This window comes from Ranitomeya variabilis, chromosome 2 (assembly GCF_051348905.1).
Source record: "Ranitomeya variabilis isolate aRanVar5 chromosome 2, aRanVar5.hap1, whole genome shotgun sequence".
NCBI lineage: Eukaryota > Metazoa > Chordata > Amphibia > Anura > Dendrobatidae > Ranitomeya > Ranitomeya variabilis.
In genome coordinates this window covers 487,906,879-487,930,888 of record NC_135233.1, presented here as the reverse complement: position 1 = coordinate 487,930,888, position 24,010 = coordinate 487,906,879, and the positions used below count along the sequence as shown (strand labels likewise).

Genomic DNA, 24,010 nt, shown 5'->3' with positions numbered 1-24,010 from the left:
CGCAGGATGGGAGCAGCACATGACAGGACGGGGGCGCAGGATGGCAGCAGCACATGACAGGACGGGGGCGCAGGATGGGAGCAGCACATGACAGGACGGGGGCGCAGGATGGCAGCAGCACATGACAGGACGGGGGCGCAGGATGGGAGCAGCACATGACAGGACGGGGGCGCAGGATGGGAGCAGCACATGACAGGACGGGGGCGCAGGATGGCAGCAGCACATGACAGGACGGGGGCGCAGGATGGCAGCAGCACATGACAGAATGACAATGTGCAGACGCACAAAACAGGATAAAAGCACAGAATAGGGGCTGCACATGACAGGAAATGAGCGAAGGATAATTGCAGCATATGGCAGGATGAAGGTGCAAGATGGTAGCAGCACATAAAGTTAGGACACAGGATGGAAGCAGCACATACCAGGATGTAGAACCTCTTACCAATACAAATGCTCGCCACCTGGGAGAAGAACGGGTTCAATAGCTATATACACACACACACACACACATCACTATGATAAAAAAAACCAAACTGTATACTTTTGCCATTTTGCTGGGTAAAATAGTCACCGTGACACATTTATTTTCTATTCACTTGAACGGGTGAAAAACACTGCAAAAATGCTGAAAGATTAAGCTGCAAATTTAAAATAAAAAAAAACAAAACACTTTTTTCAAATCTGCAATGAGAAAATAATTTTTTTTTTACTTTGAGTTTTCAGGAATCTCATTCACTCTGCTGCCACTGTAAAATGTTGAGTATTTTTTCAGGGGAAAAAATGGGGCCAAAATGCAGCATGTGAACTCCTTGTTAGATTTTGCCTCCAAATTGCTACCTGTGCTCACATGATAAAGTGTCCAAATATACACCCATAGTTCACATTGGCAATAAAACTGAAAAAAAAAAACATATATACATCAGCCAATAATATATTTACAAATGATTCAAAACGTAACATAATATAATTCATTATATAAATCAGACCCATTGAACTTTTGAAGCGCAATGTCTTTCATTGTGTTGGCTGAGACAGAAGCTCATCGATGTCCACCTTAAGGTTTGTAGTGGACAGTCGCAGCGCTTGTAGTAGTGTTCTGTTTGAAATGTTATTCCTGTATTTTGATTTGATATGATTTAAGTCAGAAAAAGACTTCTCACAGATATAAGTGCTGCCAAACATAGAGGCAATTTTCAGCCCTAGATCCCGTAAATTAGGGAAGTGTTTCTTATCAAGAAACTTAAAGAAGGGCACCCCAACCTCTGCTCTGGAGGCAATGTAAAAGTCTTCCTGCACCTCACATAGCTCCAACTGGTAATGTGCATCGGCATTATTAATGTCAATGGAAAGCGGATTATTGAACAATTGGAAACTGGAGTTCAGCTCATTGAACTCTTGATACCGTCCGTTAAAGTTCTCGATAAGAGTTTCAATCTTTGGGATAAATCTGTTGAAGTTCAAGTTGATTCCTCTCTCTTTGACTTCATGGAAGAGCTCATTGCAGCACTGAAAATTCGTGAGCTCGTTCTGTAACAAATTTAATTTGAGCAACATCAGTTTGGACCTGAAGGCAGAAATGTGCTTGTAGAGCTGACAGATATCCTGCTCCCTCTCCTTCAAACTTTTGTTCAAAGAGTTTAAAGCCTGCGTAATGTCTATTAAGAAGGCGAGAGAGCAGAGAAAGTCAACGTCACATAGACGCTCCTCCAAGAATGGATCGGATTTTAACTCCGATAGGAACAGGTATATTTCTTTTCGAAGTCGGAAAAATTTACAGAGATAATTTCCTTCGTTTAACCAACGAATATTTCGATTCTGTGGCAAATCGCACCTGGAGGCCTCAAGCTCCTCTAAAAGACCTTTAAACCTCCTCTGGGTCACAGTGCATTTCTTGTCTCTTATCATATTAGTAATTTTTATCACAACCTCCATAACGTCGGCCATTTTTAACATTGTTCCCACTAATCCTTCCTCATGGACAATGCAGTGAAATGTCAGACACGCAAAGCCATCTCTTTTTAACAAGCCAGTAAGGCCAGAGTTCTTCGCAGTGGTAGTCTTGGCCCCATCAATGAGAATACTTATACATTTATCAAAACCACCAAGTTCAGCCAAGGCTAACTTCACTTCCTCGTAAACATCTTCGTCTTTTGTGGTTCTTTCCAGTGGCATCAGATGTAATAATTCTTCCGAAATGTTGAAGTCGTCATCCACCGTGCGGATGCAAACTATGAGCTGGTTGGTACCTGTGATATCAATCTTTTCATCCACTGCAACTGAAAAATAAGTGCAGTTCTTAACAGCCTCGTGAACTTTCTGAGTCACATACTGATCCATGACCGATATGCGCCGGGCGACGGTCTGATGGGAGAGTGACACAGACTCAAAGCACTTGGCCATTTCCTCGCTGCCAAAGGCACGAGCCATTTTGACGGCGCACTCTTTAATAAATGCTCCGTCGCTGAAGGCTTTTTTCCTTTTCACGATTTCCTTGCAGATGACAAACGATGCCTTTATTGCCGCCTTTTCCGTATTCATGTCTGGTGTTTGTACCGTAGCCTCGCTATTCAGTTTGCTTTTCAGGTCATTGATCACTGCCAGTCTTAGGTCGCCGGTATATTTGGAGTACTGGATTTCATGCTGAGAGATGTAGTGCCTTTTCACATTATATTCCTTGCAGACTGCCAATATCTGGAAACATACCAAGCACTGTGGTTTGTTTTTGGACTTCACAAACAAGTAATCCATCTCCCAACGCTGCTTAAATGACCGATTTTCGCTGTCGACCTTCCTCTGTCTCGGGGGTCCCAACTTTGGAGAGAAACCAGTAAGAGAAACCTGGAAAAAAAAAAAAAATCAGTAAAATTGCATTAAAATTAAAGCAATTTATTTATTTATTTATTTTTTTTGGAAAGAAGAAGAAAAAAAAAATCACTACCTGCCATGCCAATGTAAAATCTTTCCTGATGCTTTAACTTTAATTGAAGAAGGATGGGAAAGGGGATTATCTTAATCATCTTTTTATGGACAAGACACATGAAAACCAAACACTAGATTATCCAATTTATCCCACTCTATGGCCCAAGGCCTCCAAATTAGCGACTGGGATAAAAATGACCTTACAAGATATTATCAGGATATAGGTTGCTCTTGTATTTGAATCAGCATTTCCCAACTTTGGTGCAGAATACTGGTCATGTTTTCAGGGACAGCCACAAGTATCACCTCTATGGCCCTAACCTCTAAACTGCGGCTCGATAGAGGAAGGCTGGGAAATGCTGTAGGTACTGGAGGCCTTGAGAATTGCCATACTATAGTACAAGAAAACTGTGATCATGGGGCAAACTACGAATACTTGAAAGTGAAGTTTAGGGAACCGTGTTATAAAGTGTAACGTCGGCTACAATTTACTCACAATCAAATTTTTTTTCTAGCTTTATGCTTAAGGGATAGTCACATAAAGACAATACCCTGCCCATATGTCCTATAAGGCAGGAGTGGACACAGAGGGCCCCTGTAAAAGAACAATATATGGGCCCTTTGCAGTCCAATAGCTCCTCATAATGCACAATTCGACCAGCTTTGGAGCTGGAGATGGCTCCATTACCTCTTGGGCCAGTGTCTGGCTGTCCAGGTTTCACCATGTGCCCCTGCTCCAAGGCCATGTAGATACCATAGAACGTGGTGTGAGGGTAGGAGAACCTGGCTAGCATGTTATCTGCCGAAACAGAGAGGCTCCCTTTCTGAAACACTTAAAAGGAAAGCTATCGTCAGAAAATGTCCTAATACTAAATTTATTTTTTTATACCTCAATCTGTATATAAAAAAAATTAAAAATAGAAAGCTTGTAATTTTCACACTGGCGGCTGTGGTTTTTGACTCCTACTCCCTGTTTCAGGAAACAAGACATGAACATAACCATAATGGTCAGATCCTGACTATCTTTTGAACTGTATTGCATCTTTTGCATTGAGCATGCGCAAAGATCATTGTGAAGGTAGGGGAGCAGGGTCAGCTGTTATATCACCTATTGTGATTGGTGGATTCTGTTTTAATCAGTTGTGTATCGAGGCGCTACCCATCATCTGTTGATTAGGAGCCTGCTGAAAACTGGCCCTGAAACATCAGTACGTTAAGAGTCTAAAAAAGTCCCAATGGCCGTTATGAAAATGGTAAGATTACTTTTTTTTTTTTTTAAGGAACCTGTTCCCCCCAGGGCCTATTAAGGTAAAAGAGCCACCTTCTGCAGCACTAAGGCTGCATTCTGTGAAGGTGGCTCTTATGGTCTTGATCCCTAATAATGCTGAAATATTCACGTTCATAAATTGCGCACCATACCTGTATTGAGTCCGGGGGGTACCTTTTCTCCCCGACTCGGTCGCCTCGCAGCCATCCATCATCCCACCGGGCGCCGCCTCCTCGCTGTCCTGTGCCGTCACCGGAACCTGCGCTCTGCAATTATTTCTCGGGCATGCGCCGTGTGCGCTGCCCTGGAACTCACATCAGCTGATGTACTGATATCGCGGCTGCGTGTAGCAGAGGCCTGAGATCCCGCCCCACAGTGTGTTATGATTTATTGACACTCCGGGGCTGGGAATCGGGCGCTGTGCGCAGGAGCGATCTACTTACATCAGCTGATGCGAGTTCCAGGGTAGTGCGCACGGCGCATGCCCGAGAAATAATTGCAGAGCGCAGGTGCCCATGACGGCACAAGACAGAGAGGAGGCAGCACCCGGTCCACTGAGGGGGATGATGGACGGCTGCGAGGTATGGTGCCCAATTTATAAAAGTGAACATTTCAGCGTTATTAGGGATTTAAAACATAAGAGCCACCATCACAGAATGCAGCCTTAGTGCTGCAGAAGGTGGCTCTTTTACCTTAATATGCCCTGGGGGGGTGACAGGTTCCCTTTAAGGAAAAAAAACAATATAACGTTTCTTGCTTGTGCAGAGTGACATACCGGCACTGGCATGCCAATGTAAGGAGGCTTAAACGCCTTGCATGCTCCTCTGGGGAATCTAATATGCAAATTGCCTCTTCAGAAAGGAAGAGGACTAGAACACTAGCGCCACCTGTTGGAAGTACCAATCCTACAAGTCACTATTAACCCTTTATCAAGTCTTGCAATATGACTTAGGATAAAAGCCAAATCAGAATCTCAATTTTCAGATTGCTGCTTCCAACAGGTGGCGCTATAGAGTTCAAGTCCTCTTCCTCTCTGAAGAGGCAATTTGCATAAAATAAAAAATGCATATAACAAAAATCTAATTTAAAAAGGTTCATCGTCCCCATAATGGCAATTAAACTGCCTAAACATTAATATTGGAGACCTAGTCCCCATTTACATAATACTAGGTAATAATAAATGTGATTAAATGTAATACTAAATTTACAGTGTAACTTATTTAAATTTTATTTAACCCAAGAAGAGGTGCAAAACAGGCTAAATAAGATTAAAATAGATAAATCTCCGGGTCCGGATGGCATACACCCACGAGTACTAAGAGAACTAAGTAATGTAATAGATAAACCATTATTTCTTATTTTTAGGGACTCTATAGCGACGGGGTCTGTTCCGCAGGACTGGCGCATAGCAAATGTGGTGCCAATATTCAAAAAGGGCTCTAAAAGTGAACCTGGAAATTATAGGCCAGTAAGTCTAACCTCTACTGTTGGTAAAATATTTGAAGGGTTTCTGAAGGATGTTATTCTGGATTATCTCAATGAGAATAACTGTGTAACTCCATATCAGCATGGGTTTATGAGAAATCGCTCCTGTCAAACCAATCTAATCAGTTTTTATGAAGAGGTAAGCTATAGGCTAGACCACGGTGAGTCATTGGACGTGGTATATCTCGATTTTTCCAAAGCGTTTGATACCGTGCCGCACAAGAGGTTGGTACACAAAATGAGAATGCTTGGTCTGGGGGAAAATGTGTGTAAATGGGTTAGTAACTGGCTTAGTGATAGAAAGCAGAGGGTGGTTATAAATGGTATAGTCTCTAACTGGGTCGCTGTGACCAGTGGGGTACCGCAGGGGTCGGTATTGGGACCTGTTCTCTTCAACATATTCATTAATGATCTGGTAGAAGGTTTACACAGTAAAATATTGATATTTGCAGATGATACAAAACTATGTAAAGCAGTTAACACAAGAGAAGATAGTATTCTGCTACAGATGGATCTGGATAAGTTGGAAACTTGGGCTGAAAGGTGGCAGATGCGGTTTAACAATGATAAATGTAAGGTTATACACATGGGAAGAAGGAATCAATATCACCATTACACACTGAACGGGAAACCACTGGGTAAATCTGACAGGGAGAAGGACTTGGGGATCCTAGTTAATGATAAACTTACCTGGAGCAGCCAGTGCCAGGCAGCAGCTGCCAAGGCAAACAGGATCATGGGGTGCATTAAAAGAGGTCTGGATACACATGATGAGAGCATTATACTGCCTCTGTACAAATCCCTAGTTAGACCGCACATAGAGTACTGTGTCCAGTTTTGGGCACCGGTGCTCAGGAAGGATATAATGGAACTAGAGAGAGTACAAAGGAGGGCAACAAAGTTAATAAAGGGGATGGGAGAACTACAATACCCAGATAGATTAGCGAAATTAGGATTATTTAGTCTAGAAAAAAGACGACTGAGGGGCGATCTAATAACCATGTATAAGTATATAAGGGGACAATACAAATATCTCGCTGAGGATCTGTTTATACCAAGGAAGGTGACGGGCACCAGGGGGCATTCTTTGCGTCTGGAGGAGAGAAGGTTTTTCCACCAACATAGAAGAGGATTCTTTACTGTTAGGGCAGTGAGAATCTGGAATTGCTTGCCTGAGGAGGTGGTGATGGCGAACTCAGTCGAGGGGTTCAAGAGAGGCCTGGATGTCTTCCTGGAGCAGAACAATATTGTATCATACAATTATTAGGTTCTGTAGAAGGATGTAGATCTGGGGATTTATTATGATGGAATATAGGAATATAGGCTGAACTGGATGGACAAATGTCTTTTTTTGGCCTTACTAACTATGTTACTATGTAATTAAAAATCAACTTTTAATATGCAAATGAGGGTACCTTGGTGAACTTTTTGCATGGCCTGTCTTTGTGCACAGTCACACCCTCCTACTTGTACAATAAAGCCGGTATCTTATAGGCGTTGAGAGGTCTCCAAATATGAAACGGAACGCTGTGTCTCCTGCGTAATGACACTGGATGACTTTGGCTGTGAACTCAGTGTCCACAGGTGCATGCAGTCATACAATGTGGCTGCGGGGGCGCTATTATACCCGGCTCGTGACGGCCGCACAGGAGTCCCAAGAGGTAAGGGGGCTCATTTCCACCTCCAAACCCAGGTGAAATTGTGCATTATGAACGTGGCGCATAGAATCCCGTGTACAAGGATGGTCACGGGTGAGAAATGAAGCTGGATTTTTGCACACTGGAGCGTTTCAACATATTTTGCATTGAAACCTTCAAAAAGAATCTGAAGACCCACCTCTTCCGACAAGCCTACAACCAGCAGTAACCACCGATCGACCAACCGCTGCACGATCAGCTCTATCCTCACCTACTGTATTCTCACCCATCCCTTGTAGATTGTGAGCCCTCGCGGGCAGGGTCCTCTCTCCTCCTGTACCAGTTATGACTTGTATTGTTCAAGATTATTGTACTTGTTTTTATTATGTATACCCCTCCTCACATGTAAAGCGCCATGGAATAAATGGCGCTATAACAATAAATAATAATAATAATAATAATTTGTGTTTTCAACAGTTTCCCTATGGGGAAATCTACCTGCAGCGCCCCCACAGGGGAAATGAAGAATGACGCATGAAACATTAACGTCCGTACAATGCTGTGCGCATTTCTTCTGCTACCACTACGAAGCAATACTTCTAAAGCAAGATCTAGGGAATCTGTCACCGGGTTTTTGCTCTCCCATCTGTTTTTGCTCCCCCAGCATGACACAGAAGCCGAGACCCCAATTCCTGCAATGTGTCACTTATTGGGCTGCTCGCTGCAGTTTTGATAAAATCAGTTTTATCAGCAGTGTGGGTGAAGGGGGCATAAAGACACTGAGAAATTAAAGAAAAAAATAAAATAGGTTATGATTTTTTTTTTCCTCCAGAAACACAGACTCCAAAAGGGGCAGAGATGAAGACTGAAAGACAGGCGTGGAGCATTTTATTTCTTTTTTTGGGGGGGGGGGGGGTTTGGGGGATGGAGGCGAGAGGTGAAAAAGCAGCGGCCTGTATTCATCGGCGGCCTGCGTTCATCGCACTGGCGTCCTCAGGTCGCCCCCTATCGGACACTTTGCGGTTTCTCCTCGCACGTCTGTATACGGCGCTGTTCACACTGTGTTTTTGTTGAGTTGTTATGGTGGAAACGCCCAAGTTTTTCAGGAAGATTTCTGCTCAATAAAACTCAGTGTGAACAGGACCTTAGTGACAAGTAATAAATGTTCCCCCCTCCTGTCCACAACTAGTCCCTGCCCTGGATTAGGGGCCCTATCCCTCCAGGGGCCACGCACTCCTCCGCCAGCACGATGGGAGCCCGGCTGGGGGTCCCCGGCCGTCCCTCGCCCCTTTACCCATCTTTTAGTAGAAGACAGCCTATTTTTCCATCTGGACACTCCAGTCTAGGAGCCAACCCCCGTGACTAACCACAGCAGCACTCCGCTACAATGTGCCAGTGCTCGGCCTGGCGGCCACCTCTCAGCATGACGAGGTTTCCATTCACTGACAGGAAACAGGTCTTGAAAAATGGTGAGAAAGTGAAACACAAAAGCGGATTAGAAAGTTCTAAACTTTTCTCTCCGCTTTAGTCAGATAATGTGGGATTCTGTGGCTTTGTTTCCGGGATGGTCGGACTATACACCGAGGACAGCTGTGGACGGTGCTACATGCACACTATCCGTGCAGCGGAATGAGCCCCCAAGGAACAACCCATGAGAGGAACTACTTACCGTACTGGACTCCATGGCTGCAGGATCATCTTCTCGGGAAGACTCCATGGACGCTGCACACTGTACAGGAAGTCGAGTCACTGCGCAGCCGTTCGGTGAGTGTTTGTAGTCCTCCTAGCCTACAGATGTCGCTGTCTTGCGCTGTCCCTATACACATCGGACGTCATGTTGTCCTCCAAACACCTAGGTGGCGCTGTTATGTCATTTCTCTGCGTGTCCAGCGTGCAGACAGCTCGCACCTCCGAACCTGTAGGTGGCGCTGCACATCAGCATCAGGAAGTGTCACCCATCGGTGTGCCAAGTGCTGGGAAGCAGGACACGGTGAAGAAATGGCCAGCAAAGTGATGTGAGTACCGGGGCGGCCCAGTGTGAACACGGGTGGAGGGGTGTGCGGGTTTCTTTTTCTTTACAGTGTTTTTTTTCCTCCCCTTCAACGTGTCCTCTATTAGCGGGGCTGAAACTTAATCTGGCGCTTGCCGGGGGTGACCTTAGAACAAAGAGTGAGCGCTGATCCGGCTGTGCTGGAGGCCATCTGCCTGCACAGCCGAGGGGCACTAGAGGTACCAGCATGCCCGGCAGACTTCTGATCAGTGTAGAGAGCTGGGACTGCCAATCTCCTTATGCTCCAGTCATCTGGTGGGACTACAAGCCTCAGCATGGAGACAGCAGAAATCTACAAATCTGCTCAAGAGGAAACTTTTTATTTATTTTTTTCTGTTGTGAAAAAAAAATCCAATTTAGAAGTAAATATTTTCCAGTCCGATATAATTGTTGCAATATTTATTCTTCTTATTATTATATAGATATTTACAGTTTTGATTACGGTAAATATTTAGCTTTTCTGCTCTGGAGGCAGAGATGATCTATTATTGTGATTAGAACTGCTGATTGATACGATGACGGCAGGTGAACGCAGCTGATGAGGCCATTCCAGCGCCGTAACGTAACCACAGGGTGTGAATACAGCCCAGAGAAGGAGATCCTGCTGCTGGCAGATTCCCTTTAAAGGGAATGTTCACTATCTAGAACAACCCCTTTTAAAATGAAATAGCCCCCTTTTGTAAAATCTAAATAGCAGTTACTCCCCTCCTACATCAACGCCGCTCCAGGGATCACGTTACCTACCAATTAATGGCTCTCACTTCTTCCACTTGTCTGAGGGAAGGAGATCACAGCAACCCCATAGCGGCATCTGATTGGCTGCAGTAATCACATGACAGAAGAATGCCATGCAGGCTTTGGGAGACATTGCGCCAAGAAGGGAGATGACTTTTTTTTTTTTTTTTTTAAGACGTAGTACTTTATTTAAAAAAGGTAGTGGACAACACCTTAAAGGCTGGAGTCACACGAGCGTATAACACGGCCGAGTGCTATGCGATAAAACATCTCGGCATTTGGATCAGTGTTAAGGTACCTTCACACGAAACGACATCGCTAGCGATCCGTGACGTTGCAGCGTCCTCGCTAGCGATATCGTTTAGTTTGACACGCAGCAGCGATCAGGATCCTGCTGTGATGTCGCTGGTCGCTGAATAAAGTCCAGAACTTTATTTGGTCGTCCGATCGCCGTGTATCGTTGTGTTTGAAAGCAAAAGCAACGATACCAGCGATGTTTTACACTGGTAACCAGGGTAAACATCGGGTTACCAAGCGCAGGGCCGCGCTTAGTAACCCGATGTTTACCCTGGTTACCAGCGTAAAAGTAAAAAAAACAAACAGTACATGCTCAGTCAGTGTCAGGAAGCAGACGCTGGGGGACGCGCAGGTGAGCATGTACTGTTTGTTTTTTTTACTTTTACACTGGTAACCAGGGTAAACATCGGGTTACTAAGCGCGGCCCTGCGCTTAGTTACCCGGGGACCTCGGCATCGTTGGTCGCTGGAGAGCTGTCTGTGTGACAGCTCACCAGCGATCAAACAGCGACGCTGCAGCGATCGGCATCGTTGTCGCTATCGCTGCAGCGTCGCTTCGTGTGAAGGTACCATTACTCTATGGGGCAGCTCTGATCAGTGATTATTTTCTCATGCTGATTCGCCAGGAGAGAACAATGGAAGCATGCTGAGAGTGCATTTGAGAATCAGACAAGTCTATGGGTGCGAGTGAAACCTTAGACTGCACTTGGATGTCATCCAAGTGTAGTGCGATTCTCATGGACACCGGCAATGGAGGAGATGGAGAAATTACTTTCTCCGTCTCCTCCACAGCTGACAGAGGATCGGAGCATAGGGCACTGACGCTCGGATCACACTCGCAGCAGAGCAGGAGCCGAGGGTCATTAGCATATCGCATCCGGTGTGATTCTCTACTGGGACCCCGGCCTAAGAGGAATATTTTATAAGCTATAGATGGGAATAGCTCATGAGTATAACTGTATTCAGCCTCTGCCCTCCCAGCCTGACTGACAGCTGCAGCTTGTAGTGAGCAGGAAGGATTATATAGTCATTCTGATTTTCAAAGTGAATACATCAGCCTCATCAGTTCTAAGAGATCTGCTTAGTTTGTATTGTGAAATCTGGTGACTGATCCAATTTAAAGGATAACTTCTGATCTTTTTAGTTAGAAGATATGGGTTCCCTAGTTCCTGGCAGTGCAGAGATAGCTGGGAAGCTGGGCATCTGGTTCCCAATCACAAGAGATTCCCAAGCATAGCTAACTTGTAATCAAAGAATAAGTGCTAGTCAGTATTACTAATGCTCTCAGTACCTCCTGACCCTGACGTCCCCATGATCAGGAAGTAGCAGCGCTTTGGATGCAGCATATCACGCAGGTAACTCCGCATGTGTTCAGTGAGCAATGTGAATTTACCGCATTCAGTACATATCCATTGTGGAAATTCACAAGCTGCGGCTCATAAACCCGCACTGCGGGTGAGTTTACGCCACGCCAAATAGAAGCACAGTGGGCATGAGATTTCTATAAATCCATTCACTTTGCTTGTATCGTAGAACGCAGCGTTTTCGACGCAGCGCAGTGACCTGCATCCAAAACACTGCTGTCCCTGACTGTGGGCACGTACCCTTATAGAGAATATGGCCACTGCTTGTGGATTAAATGTAATGAGTAAGAACATAAGGGATGCATGGATCCCAAGAGACAGGTAATGAATGAGCCTCCATCTATGATAGTTCTTGTTGTCCTCACGTCAGTGGAAAACAGCCCAAAAATGGAACATGGATTTGTCCAACTCTGTTCATATTGTGAGCACGTGAGACATGCAGGTCACCTGTAGTCCCACTAACGGGAGCTCCTGTGATCAGTGGTGGCTATTGTGGGATTCTTATTGTCATGTCAGTGCCCATTGATTATAATTAGTGATGAGTGAGTGTGCTTGGATGAGGTGTTATCTGAGCATGCTCCAGTGCAAATAGCATATCTCCGGCGTGTTCTTCTACTATGTTCGAGTCCTCGCGGCTGCATTTCTCACAGCTGTTCGACAGCCACAACAAGTGCAGGGATTGTCTAACAAACAGGCAACAGGCAACCCCTGCATGTGTTGCGGCTGTCGAACAGCTGTGAGAAATGCAGCCGCGGGGGCTGAAACATAGTAGTAGAACACGCCGGAGATACTCTTATTAGTACATGAGCATGCTCGCTCATCACTAATTATAATGGATCACTATGTGGGGCTCAGAGCAGAAGACCACCCATGTATATGTTTACAATATTGCAGGAGGGGAGTAAACACAGACCGTCGGAATGGTGGGGTTTAGTCTCGCAGTTATGATTCTTTTATTTGCTTCTGTAAGAGAACGTTCTTAAAGTCTTGGGCCGCCCCAGTATGAACCATAGTTGTAGCTGGGATGTGTCATATTTCGGATGCAATGTCCTCTGGGCTTATTTGTTCTACATTTCTAATTGAATTAATCTCAGAACTGCTTTGCAAAGTCTAAAAGTTTATAATGTATTGCTTTGCGCAATTAATTTTTACTCCCGTTTGCCAAATGGCAGGTACGGTAACTGCAGCTTCTCTAAAAAAAAAAACAAGAAAAGACGAACATGTATTTTTCATCATGAAACAAATCTATATCTTGTAGTTTACAGTCCTTTTGTCACGAGCTGTGGTCATCTAAAGGTATAATACTTACTAATAATTGTTTAATCTAGTGTTTCATTTCAGGGTGTTATCCTCAGTTGTGAAGGGATACAAGTGTACTTCTTTGTTATTTTTTTGGGGGGTAATTCCTAACTAAATTAAGATAAGGGCAGAATATTTTGAGGGTCTGGCTTCTTTGCTCAAGTTAAGGGCTTAGTCATACGGCCATATAACGCGGATACCGATCACAATTCTCAGACTGGCCAGCGGCTCTCCTTACCCGTGAGTGACGGCTGAATAGAAATTCATGGTGTCACGCTAAGGTCAGGAGAGCCGAAGGCCAGTCCGGGGATTGTGATGCGATTGTCGTCCGCGTTATACGGCCATCTGACTGCGGCCTATGGCAGATCCTTCAACAGATTTAACAATACTAACTGCATAAATTATTAAAGGGTTTTTCCACTTTTATGAAAGCGGACCTCAACCAATCAGATAGTAGTATAAAAACAAATGGCGAGATTACTCGTCCACCCTTGATCCTCCATCTGCCTCCCACCGCGGCTTCACTGTCTGCGTTTTGGCTGCAGTGATAACTTCACAACCAATCTCTGAGCTCAGTGGCTCTGCTGATGTTGACTTTACTAGCCGCTGAGCTCAGTGATTGGCTGCAGCACCGATGTGTCCTATATCCTAGACTCCGAAGAAACGGTGGAGAGTCGCCCATGGCAAAACGGAGAGTGAATACTGTCTCTTCTTGATTTAAAAAAACAAAAACAAATTATTTTACGATCTGATCAGTTGGGATGCACTTTTCTAAAAGTGGAAAACCCCTTTAAATAAATATTAGAGGTGATGAGGCTGGTATACTTACTATGAGAATCAATGTCAGAATTTCTGCATAAATCTGGTATTAAAATAAGCATTTTGTGAGTTTAGGTAGAGGTGGGAATATTTTCGAAAAGAATTGTACAGACATGCAAACATGGATTTTTAAAGTGCACCAACTCAGGTCTAGGGGTATGTGCACACAGTTTTTTTTTTTTTTTTTGAGAAGGTCCCCTCCAAAAGATGCTTGAAACATTTTTCCTATTTAGTTCTATTGTAAAACCGATGTTTTATATATTGAGATTTTTGGACATTTTTTTTTTCCGGTTTTGAAAAACACTTGGTGGAAAAAAAGAAATTGCATGTCATGTTTTTTTTTGTAGCTTTTATGGAAAAAATCAGCTCAAATGTAGGCACTATCCAATCAAAAAGCTGCAAAAAAATAAAATAAAGGTTCAGAGAAAAAAATCTCCAAAAAATGCTTACATATTGATCCATTCTCTGCAGGTGTGTTATTGTACTGTATTGCCGCCCGTCTTACGTATTGATCCATCCTCTGCAGGTGTGGGTAAATGCTTTAATTTGGACATACAACAATAGTTTACAGTAAAATTCCTTTAATCTGGAACCCAGTACTCCGGAAACCCTGGTAGCCTGGCATCAACTTAAAATGGTCGTGGTCTTACAAGAGCAGAGGAGAAAGATTAAGCAACTGAAAAGAGGACGTAAGGCGGCTCAGAGGAAAGTTTAAAAAGGTCAAGAAAAGTGGAAGTCGGGAGAGAGGCCGAGAGGGACGGTAAAAAGTGCACAGCCAACATCCCAAATGGAATCCAACTCAATACAAGGTCCTTCTGTTAAAAGGAAACATGTTACACTTACAATTCCTCAGAAACTAGAAATTATCCGGAGGCTTGAAAATGGTGAAAGCCGTGCCTCCATTATGGAGGAGTTCAACATTGGCTCCTCAACCATCTATGACATTAAAAAACGAAAGGATCAGTTGTGTTCCTATGTAGCATCCAGCGAAACCATGAGAGGCCTTATGAAGCGACAGACTTTGAAGCAACCCAAGTTAGCTCAGTTGGATAAGGTGGTGTACAGGTGGTTTACCGAAATGCGATCTCAAGGAATAACTGTGACGGGGCCTATGATCATCGAGAATGCCAAAGCTTTCTATACAGAAATGGAAATAACCGAAAAGTGCATATTTTCCGACGGATGGTTAAGAAACTTTAAAGAACGCCATGGCATAAGGAAGATGTCTAGCACCGGCGAGTTATGTTCAGAGGATGCCGAATCTATGGAGGGCTATAATGAATTTTTTAATACCCTTCTGAAAGAACAAAAATTGCTCCCAACCCAGATTTACAACAGTGAAGGCTTTGTAGAAGAGTGGATGGTAGTTGATAAGGACACTCCAGTGGTTCAATACGGTGAAGATCACTTTCCAAACGTTAAAATCCTTGACTTGCCAGGCCCGACTGACGAAGAACAGGAGGCTGCGGAGGAGCCTAAAAAGAAATACACCTGGAATCAGGCTTCCGAATTCATTACAAAATTTGTGGAGTTTGCCGAATCCAGCAGCCATTACACTCCAGCAGAAGTTATGGATCTTCGCATCGTCCTCGATAATTTTTACCAGAAAAAAGCTTCATTCCTAAAACGCTTGCATCACAAGAGCAGAAGCAAAAAGCACCCCAAGAGACGATCCGCACTAAGTTCTACGTCAACTACCTCCATCATTGTAAAGACTACTGAGCCTCACTCTCCCGAACGATCCATCTCGCCCGTGTCCATAGAATATAAAGTGGTGGACCTTGACGTATCGGATGATGCAGTAGAAGATATCAAATTAGAAGACTCGTCTGATTAGTTGTGCAGCCCAAATATTTTAAGGAGTCATTTCTTGATTACAGTAACTTCTCAAGTTAATTGGCCCAGGAACCCCATAACCAAATCTCACATACCTATGTATCCTGGACCCTAGAGTAAGTGAAGCTTAGTTTTAGGGTTCCTGGGCCGAGGTGTCCTCAAAACTCAAACTTTAGTATTATTTAATTGTATGTTTATTTAATTTTCTACTATATAGTTTTTAGTTTTACTGACTTCTTTTATTTGAAAAGTTACTGAAATTCAATAAATAAATAATAACGTGATAGCATTTTTCTTTCCTATTATTTTGGACTGTACACTAATCTCCGTTGAGCTTCATGTCTTCCTGAGGATATCGACTCTTAAAGGTATTATTTCAACTTCTATTCTTAACACTTGATATTCTTTCCAGAATCCAAAATATTCAGTAATCCGGCACCCGTCTGGTCCTGTGGGTGCCAGATTAAAGGAATTTTACTATTTATATAAATTAATGTTAGCAGCTGTCAATCATGCCTATAGAAGTTAGCTTTGAAAACCGTAGTCAAAGAATAAAGGCTTCTATGTAACCTAGAAGTGAACACTTTCACAACTCCAATCCAACTCCAGCAATGCTACTTTACGGAGAATCTGTCACCACCTTTATGCTGCCCTCATCAGAATTCTGCTTGTGTCCCTTATGTTTGCCCCTATTGTATTCATCTTATTTATCGTATTCTTCTTAATAGTATGCAGGAGCACTGATGAGCTGCGTGCTCACTCTGCCCTCCAGTCTGTTATATACAGTTTTCTGCCTATGCACAGTAATAGGTAAAGAAGCTGTCAACAAGTGGCTGGTGAAGCCTTCGTCTAATGAAAACTACACCACAGGCCGACATAACCATAAATGACACAAAATGAAATAATCGTAAGACTTCATTTACATGTCCGTGTTGCACGTACGTATTCTACAAATTAGTTTTTTCACTGCAACACGTACCCATTATAACCTATGATGCTATTCATGTGTCTGTGTTTTTTTCACAGACCATGTGTCAGTGCACAAATCTCAGAGACATGTCGTTTTTTCTCTAGCATCTTCGATGGCATCCTTGTGCTGTCCATATTTAACACTGTTAAAGGGACTCTGTCACCTGAATTTGGAGGGAACAATTTTCAGTCATATGGGCGGGGTTTTCGGGTGTTTGATTCACCCTTTCCTTACCCGCTGGCTGCATGCTGGCTGCAATATTGGATTGAAGTTCATTCTCTGTCCTCCATAGTACACGCCTGCGTAAGGCAAGATTGCATTTCTGCATTGTTTGGTGGATTTAAAAAAACAAACAATAGAATACTCATGGGAGCAGAACAATGACTTAAAAACTGCCCACTTTTGACCTAGTTACATGTCTTCTTACACACACATCTGAAGTCTAGACGAGAGACGCCAAGCAAACAGTTTGCCCTGCGTGTCCCTGTAGATTTCAATGGAAAAATTTAATTGACCAACATCAGTATCTGTTATGAGACTGTAGGGCATAATTAAAGAAGCCCTCCTCCTCCCATCAAAGTTTTTATCTTCTTCATATATTACAGTCATCATATTATTTGACACTGGGCACTGACAATTGCTCATTTTGCCTTTCTATCCAGAAAATTCTTCTCTTTTCCATTAGGCCTATGATATCACGTGATTAAAACCTGACTAGCTGAATCTTTCTAAGCTCTATGTAGAAACAGGAGGTCTCGTTTCCCTGCATGAATCATCATTGCAAAAGTCCCTGGAAAGGGGAGGAGGGAGCAGTTGGGTCAGGAATTGAAGAGAAGGTGCAGTTGGGCTGCCAGAAACTTTGCAGTGATGTAAGAGTGTAGTTCTAATAATGACTCATACAGGGAAAAGAGACTTCCTATTTCTACATAGAGCTTTAAAGAATTGATGTCATAGACCTCATGGAAAAGAGAAGAATTAACTGGGTAGAAAGGCAAAGTAAGCATTTGAAGGTGCACAGTGCTATATAATATCATAATTGCAATATATTAAGAGAACAGAAAGTTTGATGGGAGGAGAGCTTCTTTAACAAATGTTGCAAAATTATATTCAAAGTTCTTCCTTTTCGTTAGCAGGGTCCCCTAGTAATAGGCTAAAAACAGCGGGTCCTGCTACTCGTAATTGCCGGGAGTCGGCTGTGATTTGTGGGGGAGCTGTTTAAAGGGGTTGTCCAGGACATTTTAATTTTTTTACTATGAGCCTAAGGCTATGTACACACATTGTGGATTTTGCTGCGTATCCGCAGCGGATTGGCCGCAGTTTTCCATGCGTTTACAGTACCATGAAAACCTGTGGAAAAAAAAATCCGCAGTGCCCATGGTGTGGAAAGAAACGCGTGGAAATGTAGCGTTGTTTATTCCGCAGCATGTCCATTCTTTGTGCAGATTCCACAGCGGTTTACACCTGCTCCATTATAGGAATCTGCAGGTGTAAAACCGCAGGTGGAATCCGCACAAAATCCACAAAAAAATCGCAGTAATTCCGCAGGAAATCCGCAGTGCGGTTTATATGCGGATTTACCAAAATCATTCCGCAAAAATCCGCAGCGTGTGCACGTGGCCGTAGGACTAATAGGCATATAGGCTCTAAATGGCGCTAGGCACAACAGGCAGATAATCTCTGCCGCCATAGAGCTGACATGGACCGCTCCTGCCAGTGATTTGGCAGCTTACGTTGATGTCACGGTTGCTCTTCTCTGTTGATGGGGTGTGACTGCTTCCATCATGCTGATTGACAGCCAGCCCCCCTCTGCCTGAAGCCGACTGTCAATCAGCATGACGTCAACAGTCACACCCTATCAATAGAGCAGCGTGGAAGAAGCAGAGCTGCTCTGTTGATGTTGAACAGCTGATTCGCAGGCAGGAGCAGTCGGGTACCACTCTGAGCCAGGGCCGGAAAGAGCAGCCAAGTAGTTGATTTTTAGGCCCATAGTAAAGAAAAAAAAATTAGTGCTGGACCACCCTTTTAATTTTCCTGTAGCGCCTCCACAAGGAAAAAGAGGTATCACCGTTTACAAACCTCTGACTGATAACGATGTGAATTGTGTAAAGAGTTGCTGGATCCTCCCAATAGAAGGGCTCATGCTGACGACTGTAGTTTCGGTCCAATTGTCATTCGTTAAAACACCGCATTGTACCCGGACCAATGGTATTCAATGAAGCATGCACTATTTGCATCCGATAATTGGATGGCACTCACCCATTTATTCTATGAGTCCATGGAAAACATCGGACCAGACAGTCTGAATGGAGAAACTTTTTTTTTTTTTAACTCTCCATGAAAATCGATTTATACTATAACGATCCAATGATCATATTCTGATCAGTGTAATTAGCATAATTGACCGATTTTTTTTTTTTTTTTTTCAGCTGTTGAGAAAACCGTCTTCTGCACCTGCCCTTAAAAAAAAAAAAAAAGTATTTGAAAACAACTTTTCCAAATTAGACACCCCTTTTAACTGAATGGACACATTGGGGCACTCTTATTAGCAGTAATAAAATATATATAATATATATAAAATATTGTAACACATTTGGCAGAATTTTTCTTCTTGTGACCCTGACTCGGATGAGAGTTATATAAACTGGTGCATTAATTCAATTAGTTTATTTTCTAAATGGCTTCTGAAAAATGGTCTGGATGCCGACCCCATTTTTCCTTTGCACCAGTCTGAGTAACCTCTCCCTCAATCGCTGACTCTGCCGGCTTAGTGCTTCTCATAGCTTCTGTCTTGGTACACGTATTTACTCTGGTGGGGCCATCTTATTATACCAAACCCTCAATTCTGTGCACAATATCAGTATTTACTTGTTACAATGTGACCTGGCCTTTATACCTGTAAAGTAGAATTAGCTGGATTGGTGCAGAGCTGTGATCAGATAGACCACACCGACATGACACCTCTGAACACTGCTGGAAACCTCATGTTCTTGGCAGCATCATTCTTATAATCGTATCTATTTATCTATTTTAGATATCCCCTTTACCAACTTGGAAATCCACAGCTACGTGTGTTTAGGACCAACTTCTTTATGACCCTGGTGAGACCTGGTAAACCGCTCCCCCCAGACACAGTACAGTTCCGTATACCCCTAGAGTAAGTATCTGCGTCTCTTCCCATCCTCTTTGTATGCCGTCTACACTAACTGCAGATAGAGTTAGAATTTCTTTTCCAGTTACACAAATGTAGGGGAAAAAAACATTGGAAAAGTTTGTGTCCTCGAATCTATAGTGAAGGTTTGCATTCTGATCGGTAAATGAGTGACCCAAGGGTAGAGCACCTCTGAGAACCAAAGGGATTTCCAGTTTTAACATGCAAAGTTTAGACGTGTAGTCCCCAAATCCTAGTTCAGTTTACCCTACTGCTGAAAGTTGGAAAATACAAGTAATTAAAAGCAACCTGATATGATTCCTGCTGCAAAAAACACAAGCAGCATGAATCAGAGCGAGTCCGCACGATTGCATCCAGATATACTTTTCCAACGTTTCAGAGAAAATATCCTCGTCTGGCTCTGCCCAGCACCCATGCTGGTGATTGACAGATTCTCCCTTGTGTGTACATAGGGAGAGACCTGTCGATTACATTTAGCAGAGCTAGGAAAAACCCATCATTGCCAGAGACCAGACTAGTCTTGCTGTGCCCTATAGCAGTTCAGAAAATAATCTTATCTGTCTGCAATTCATACTGCTCACAGTTTGGGCAGCACAAATTGCATGAAAGTTTTCGCTAAAAAAAATAAAATTGAAAAATTGACAGTTTCTAAAATTTTAATCCACTAAAATGTTTTAAAGAATGAGGGTACAGCTCTTTGTAAAGGGTCCATCTGCACAAGTAGAGCATAGTTGTAAAGAGTTAATTTGAACAAGAAGCAATTGGTTGCCTATAAAGGATTAACCTGAGTTAGTCCCTGCATACACACAGCACCAGATGGCAACAGGAGGCTGTGATATGATTTTCCTCTGTTGCTGATTTTTTGCCCCTCTTGTGCTGCATATTACACAGGAATCCATCTAGCATTGCCGCTCAGTAATGACATCCAGCACTGAAGTCAGAGACAGCAGCACACATTTCCTCTGCACACTGTCAGTCTTCTCATACAGTGGTATCTTTCAGCTCAAATGCAGGAAGTCTCACACAAATGTCAAAATATTGAGACGGTGGAGAGCCCCTTCAGTCTCCTCTTCTAAAGGGACGCAGCTCTTTTAACTAAATTAAACAGGTTTTTTTTCTTCGTTTTCCTAATTATATACGTTTGAGAGGTTAAATTTTGCTCTCCCTTTAGTTAGTGAGGGAAGTGATAGGTCTATTTTAAATTTGTCTTGTTCATGTGATGTTCTGGCGTTCAAGAGAAAATAACGTTTGAAGATCAATCATCTTGAGTACATATAAAACAGGGGCAGAGTTTATGTTTTACTGTTTGTCTTTGATAAAAGCAGTGCTGCTTTGTCACAGCCACATCTGCACATCTTCTAATGTATTGCACACACATTTCTCTACATTGCAGAATGACAAAGTTCGATGTCCAGAACTACCTGCAGCGTATTTACAACGTGGCTGTCATTGCTGTCCGTACCCGCATCCAGTTTGGTGAGTGACGTTGTTAATTTCACCGCACTCCCGATGCGATAGCATGGGGCCTATTTCTAGTTATTTTATAAATGCTTGTTTCCATTTTTGAGAAATCCATCACTGAATTTGTATGAAAATGATCTGCTGGTGCAGCAAGGATTGGCTCTGCACTTTTGGCTCTCTTACCTCTCCCCATTTCCCCGCCCTCCGCTTGCTTCCTGACAGCAACAGGCCGGTCACTCTTGTCTCTCTCGACAGAGATCTCATGCTGTCATTGTCTGGGGTGGCGCATACGCAGATTGATAGTACAGCTATTACACGTCATCAGGACCTTACCGCCCCTACACCACCCCAGGGAATGAAAGTGCCTATGTGTAATCTCGGGCAGGAGCGACAAGACTGACCTGTCAGTCACTGACAGGGGGCAGACAGTGGTGAAACAGAGTGAAGGCAAAGAGCTGTAACTTCAGTGTCAACCCTCTTCCAGCCAGGATTAGGACTTAATGGCTTGCTGCGTGCTAGAGCTTAAAAGCCGTGCTTACAAGCTCAATAGTAAATCGTATACTATAATACGAAATCTTAGATGTGCATGTCTCTGACACAAGTAAGGCCAGAGCATCGCTTCTGGCGCTTGGTAATGATGTGTGCGGGTCATTGATGTCATCGGGGATTTCCTCGTGACCCTCACCGACGTGGTGGCGCCGGGGTCCTGCGCTTGTCTGTTCGGATACATCTGCCGTTTCTCAAACAAATTGCCAACACCTGATACCAAACAGAGGGATATATAACATGGGCATGTGAGGACATCTATATCATCTTTGCCTCCTGAGGAAGCCGACGTGAAACGTACGTTGGGGCACGTGTTATACTCGCAGCCATGAATACAGGTGAGAACTATTAATGGCATGACTCTCTTCACCACTGTCTGGGAGAATACTCTGATGGTCACTGACTTTATAATACCTATATCACGTCCTGATTTCCTAATGTGGTGACAAGAGTCTGCCATTTTTGTTTTGGCTTTCTTTATAAGCACATTCACTGGCACTTTATGTTTCTATATAATTTAATGAAGGTCCTCTATTTGTGTACATGCCGGTGGGGTGACACTACTTTTTTGGTGCACCTCTGACCCAACTTGAATAGAGCTCTATAAATGATCAATCTGTTGTGATACATATATTGTACTGTATTTTTTGAATTAATTGTCATTAAAAAAAATTTATATATTTTTTAGAACATTTCCTGGTGGGTTATACGCCCCATGTATTTTTGTTATAATGTCAGTAGTAAATCTTGTAAGTACTGAGCATGCTCTGCTGTCTAGCAGCGGTGTTCGGTCTCCTAGGTCAGATTAATATCTCAAAAATGACTGAAAGTTTCAATAAGCAGAGAATTGCTTATTTGTGCAAGCATTATCCAAGAACATCCGTTTATGAAGATGGGAATAACCCTTTAAGGCGAAGACCACAATGGAGGCCAGTCTTATTATATGTCCACATGTTATTTTGTTTCTAAAATTTGGACCGCACTGATGTAATTATCACTTCTGTAGGTAGCAACCGGAAACGAAATCATCTAAACCAAAGAGTGAAGGTCCCCGACTACAAGGTAGCCTATGTACAGCTGGTGAGTATCTTCCCAATCTCATGTAGGTGTTGCTCAGAATTTTCACATTCTGCAAAGTCGATGGCCGTACGCAGTGCCCCCTCGTTGACTGCCTTCATTACTCCAAGCCCCTGGTTCTGTACAATGAGGCTGTTGTGTTTTTTTCCCTTTGTGGTGCCAGGCTTCCTAATGCTGCTTGTCTGCTTCCAGCAGTCAACAACACATGTCTGGTGACTCAAATGTTCTGAGCTTTGAAAACGAGGGTTGTATTGTAATGCAATGTGTGTTTACAGCAGACATCATTCCTGGATTGAGTTACAAGTGTCTGATTCAGAGCTTTAATATTTCCTGTGATGTGCCTGTGATATCGATAGGGCTCTAACCATCTCAGTCTGTTCTCTCTCTTTGTTGTCCGCAAACCCTCATGAGAAGTAATGGTTAGATCAGGCTCTCCCCCACTATCACCACTTGTCCATAACGTCTTCCCCCTATGGAGTAAGGCCATATTGACCCTATTTTTTTTAACATCTGCCTCCAAAAAGCTGTACTGTAGACTGATCTTTCTCTTTTTTGCACAGGTCCAAGGTCAAACTTTCCAGTTCCCAGATCTCTTTCCAGAGAAGGAGTCCTCTGCAGAATCTGGCTCGTTTGAAGAACTGCAAGGAGAATTTATGGAGAACGAAAAGCAGCGGCAGCTGAACGACCCACGTAGGGGCGGACTTAACGACTGGTTCGGACTTTGACGCTTCTGTTTTAGGATCTGAATTACTCTTGGCCCATCCAGTTCCTTACTTCATTACTCCAAAAAATGAATTCAGAGTCTCATGGCCAGGTTATCATGAACTTTTTAAGTTTCCAATTCTGTAGAAACAGACTGTCCATCCGAGCTATCACTTGTTTATTATTATTATTACTCATTTTTATAAGCAGAGTTTATAAGAATTGCATTGATATTTAGGAATATAAATTAATTTAGGACTCAACAGTCTAAAAATAAAACCAAAATTTGATTATTTTGTCTTGTGAACGTTTCAGCTGCCAACGGGATTTCTTTTTTTTTTTCCTCTATCCCTGTCTCTTGAACTTTGAAGGACTTTA

General features: G+C 43.2%; 2 protein-coding genes across 3 annotated transcripts; one reads left to right on the top strand and one right to left on the bottom strand.

The window, feature by feature from the left end:
• Positions 1-541: 541 nt before the first annotated feature.
• LOC143806889 (general transcription factor II-I repeat domain-containing protein 2B-like) lies at positions 542-9,154 on the bottom strand. The gene is made up of 2 exons (XM_077287872.1): positions 8,978-9,154; positions 542-2,838 (listed from the first exon to the last, which is right to left on the bottom strand). Exons 1-2 carry the CDS (start codon positions 9,023-9,025, stop codon positions 1,015-1,017), a joined length of 1,872 nt encoding a protein of 623 aa, XP_077143987.1. The 5' UTR covers positions 9,026-9,154; the 3' UTR covers positions 542-1,014.
• Positions 9,155-9,167: 13 nt separating this feature from the next.
• MRPL23 (mitochondrial ribosomal protein L23) lies at positions 9,168-23,925 on the top strand. Of its 2 annotated transcripts, none has more exons than XM_077287873.1 (5): positions 9,168-9,323; positions 19,709-19,831; positions 21,240-21,322; positions 22,860-22,933; positions 23,491-23,925. In XM_077287873.1, the coding sequence occupies exons 1-5, from the start codon at positions 9,307-9,309 to the stop codon at positions 23,653-23,655; spliced, it is 462 nt and encodes a 153-aa protein (XP_077143988.1). In that variant the 5' UTR covers positions 9,168-9,306; the 3' UTR covers positions 23,656-23,925. The 2 variants fall into 2 exon arrangements, with proteins under 2 accessions (XP_077143988.1, XP_077143990.1); XM_077287875.1 differs by lacking the exon at positions 9,168-9,323 and adding an exon at positions 15,851-16,075.
• The last annotated feature ends 85 nt before the right edge of the window (positions 23,926-24,010 follow it).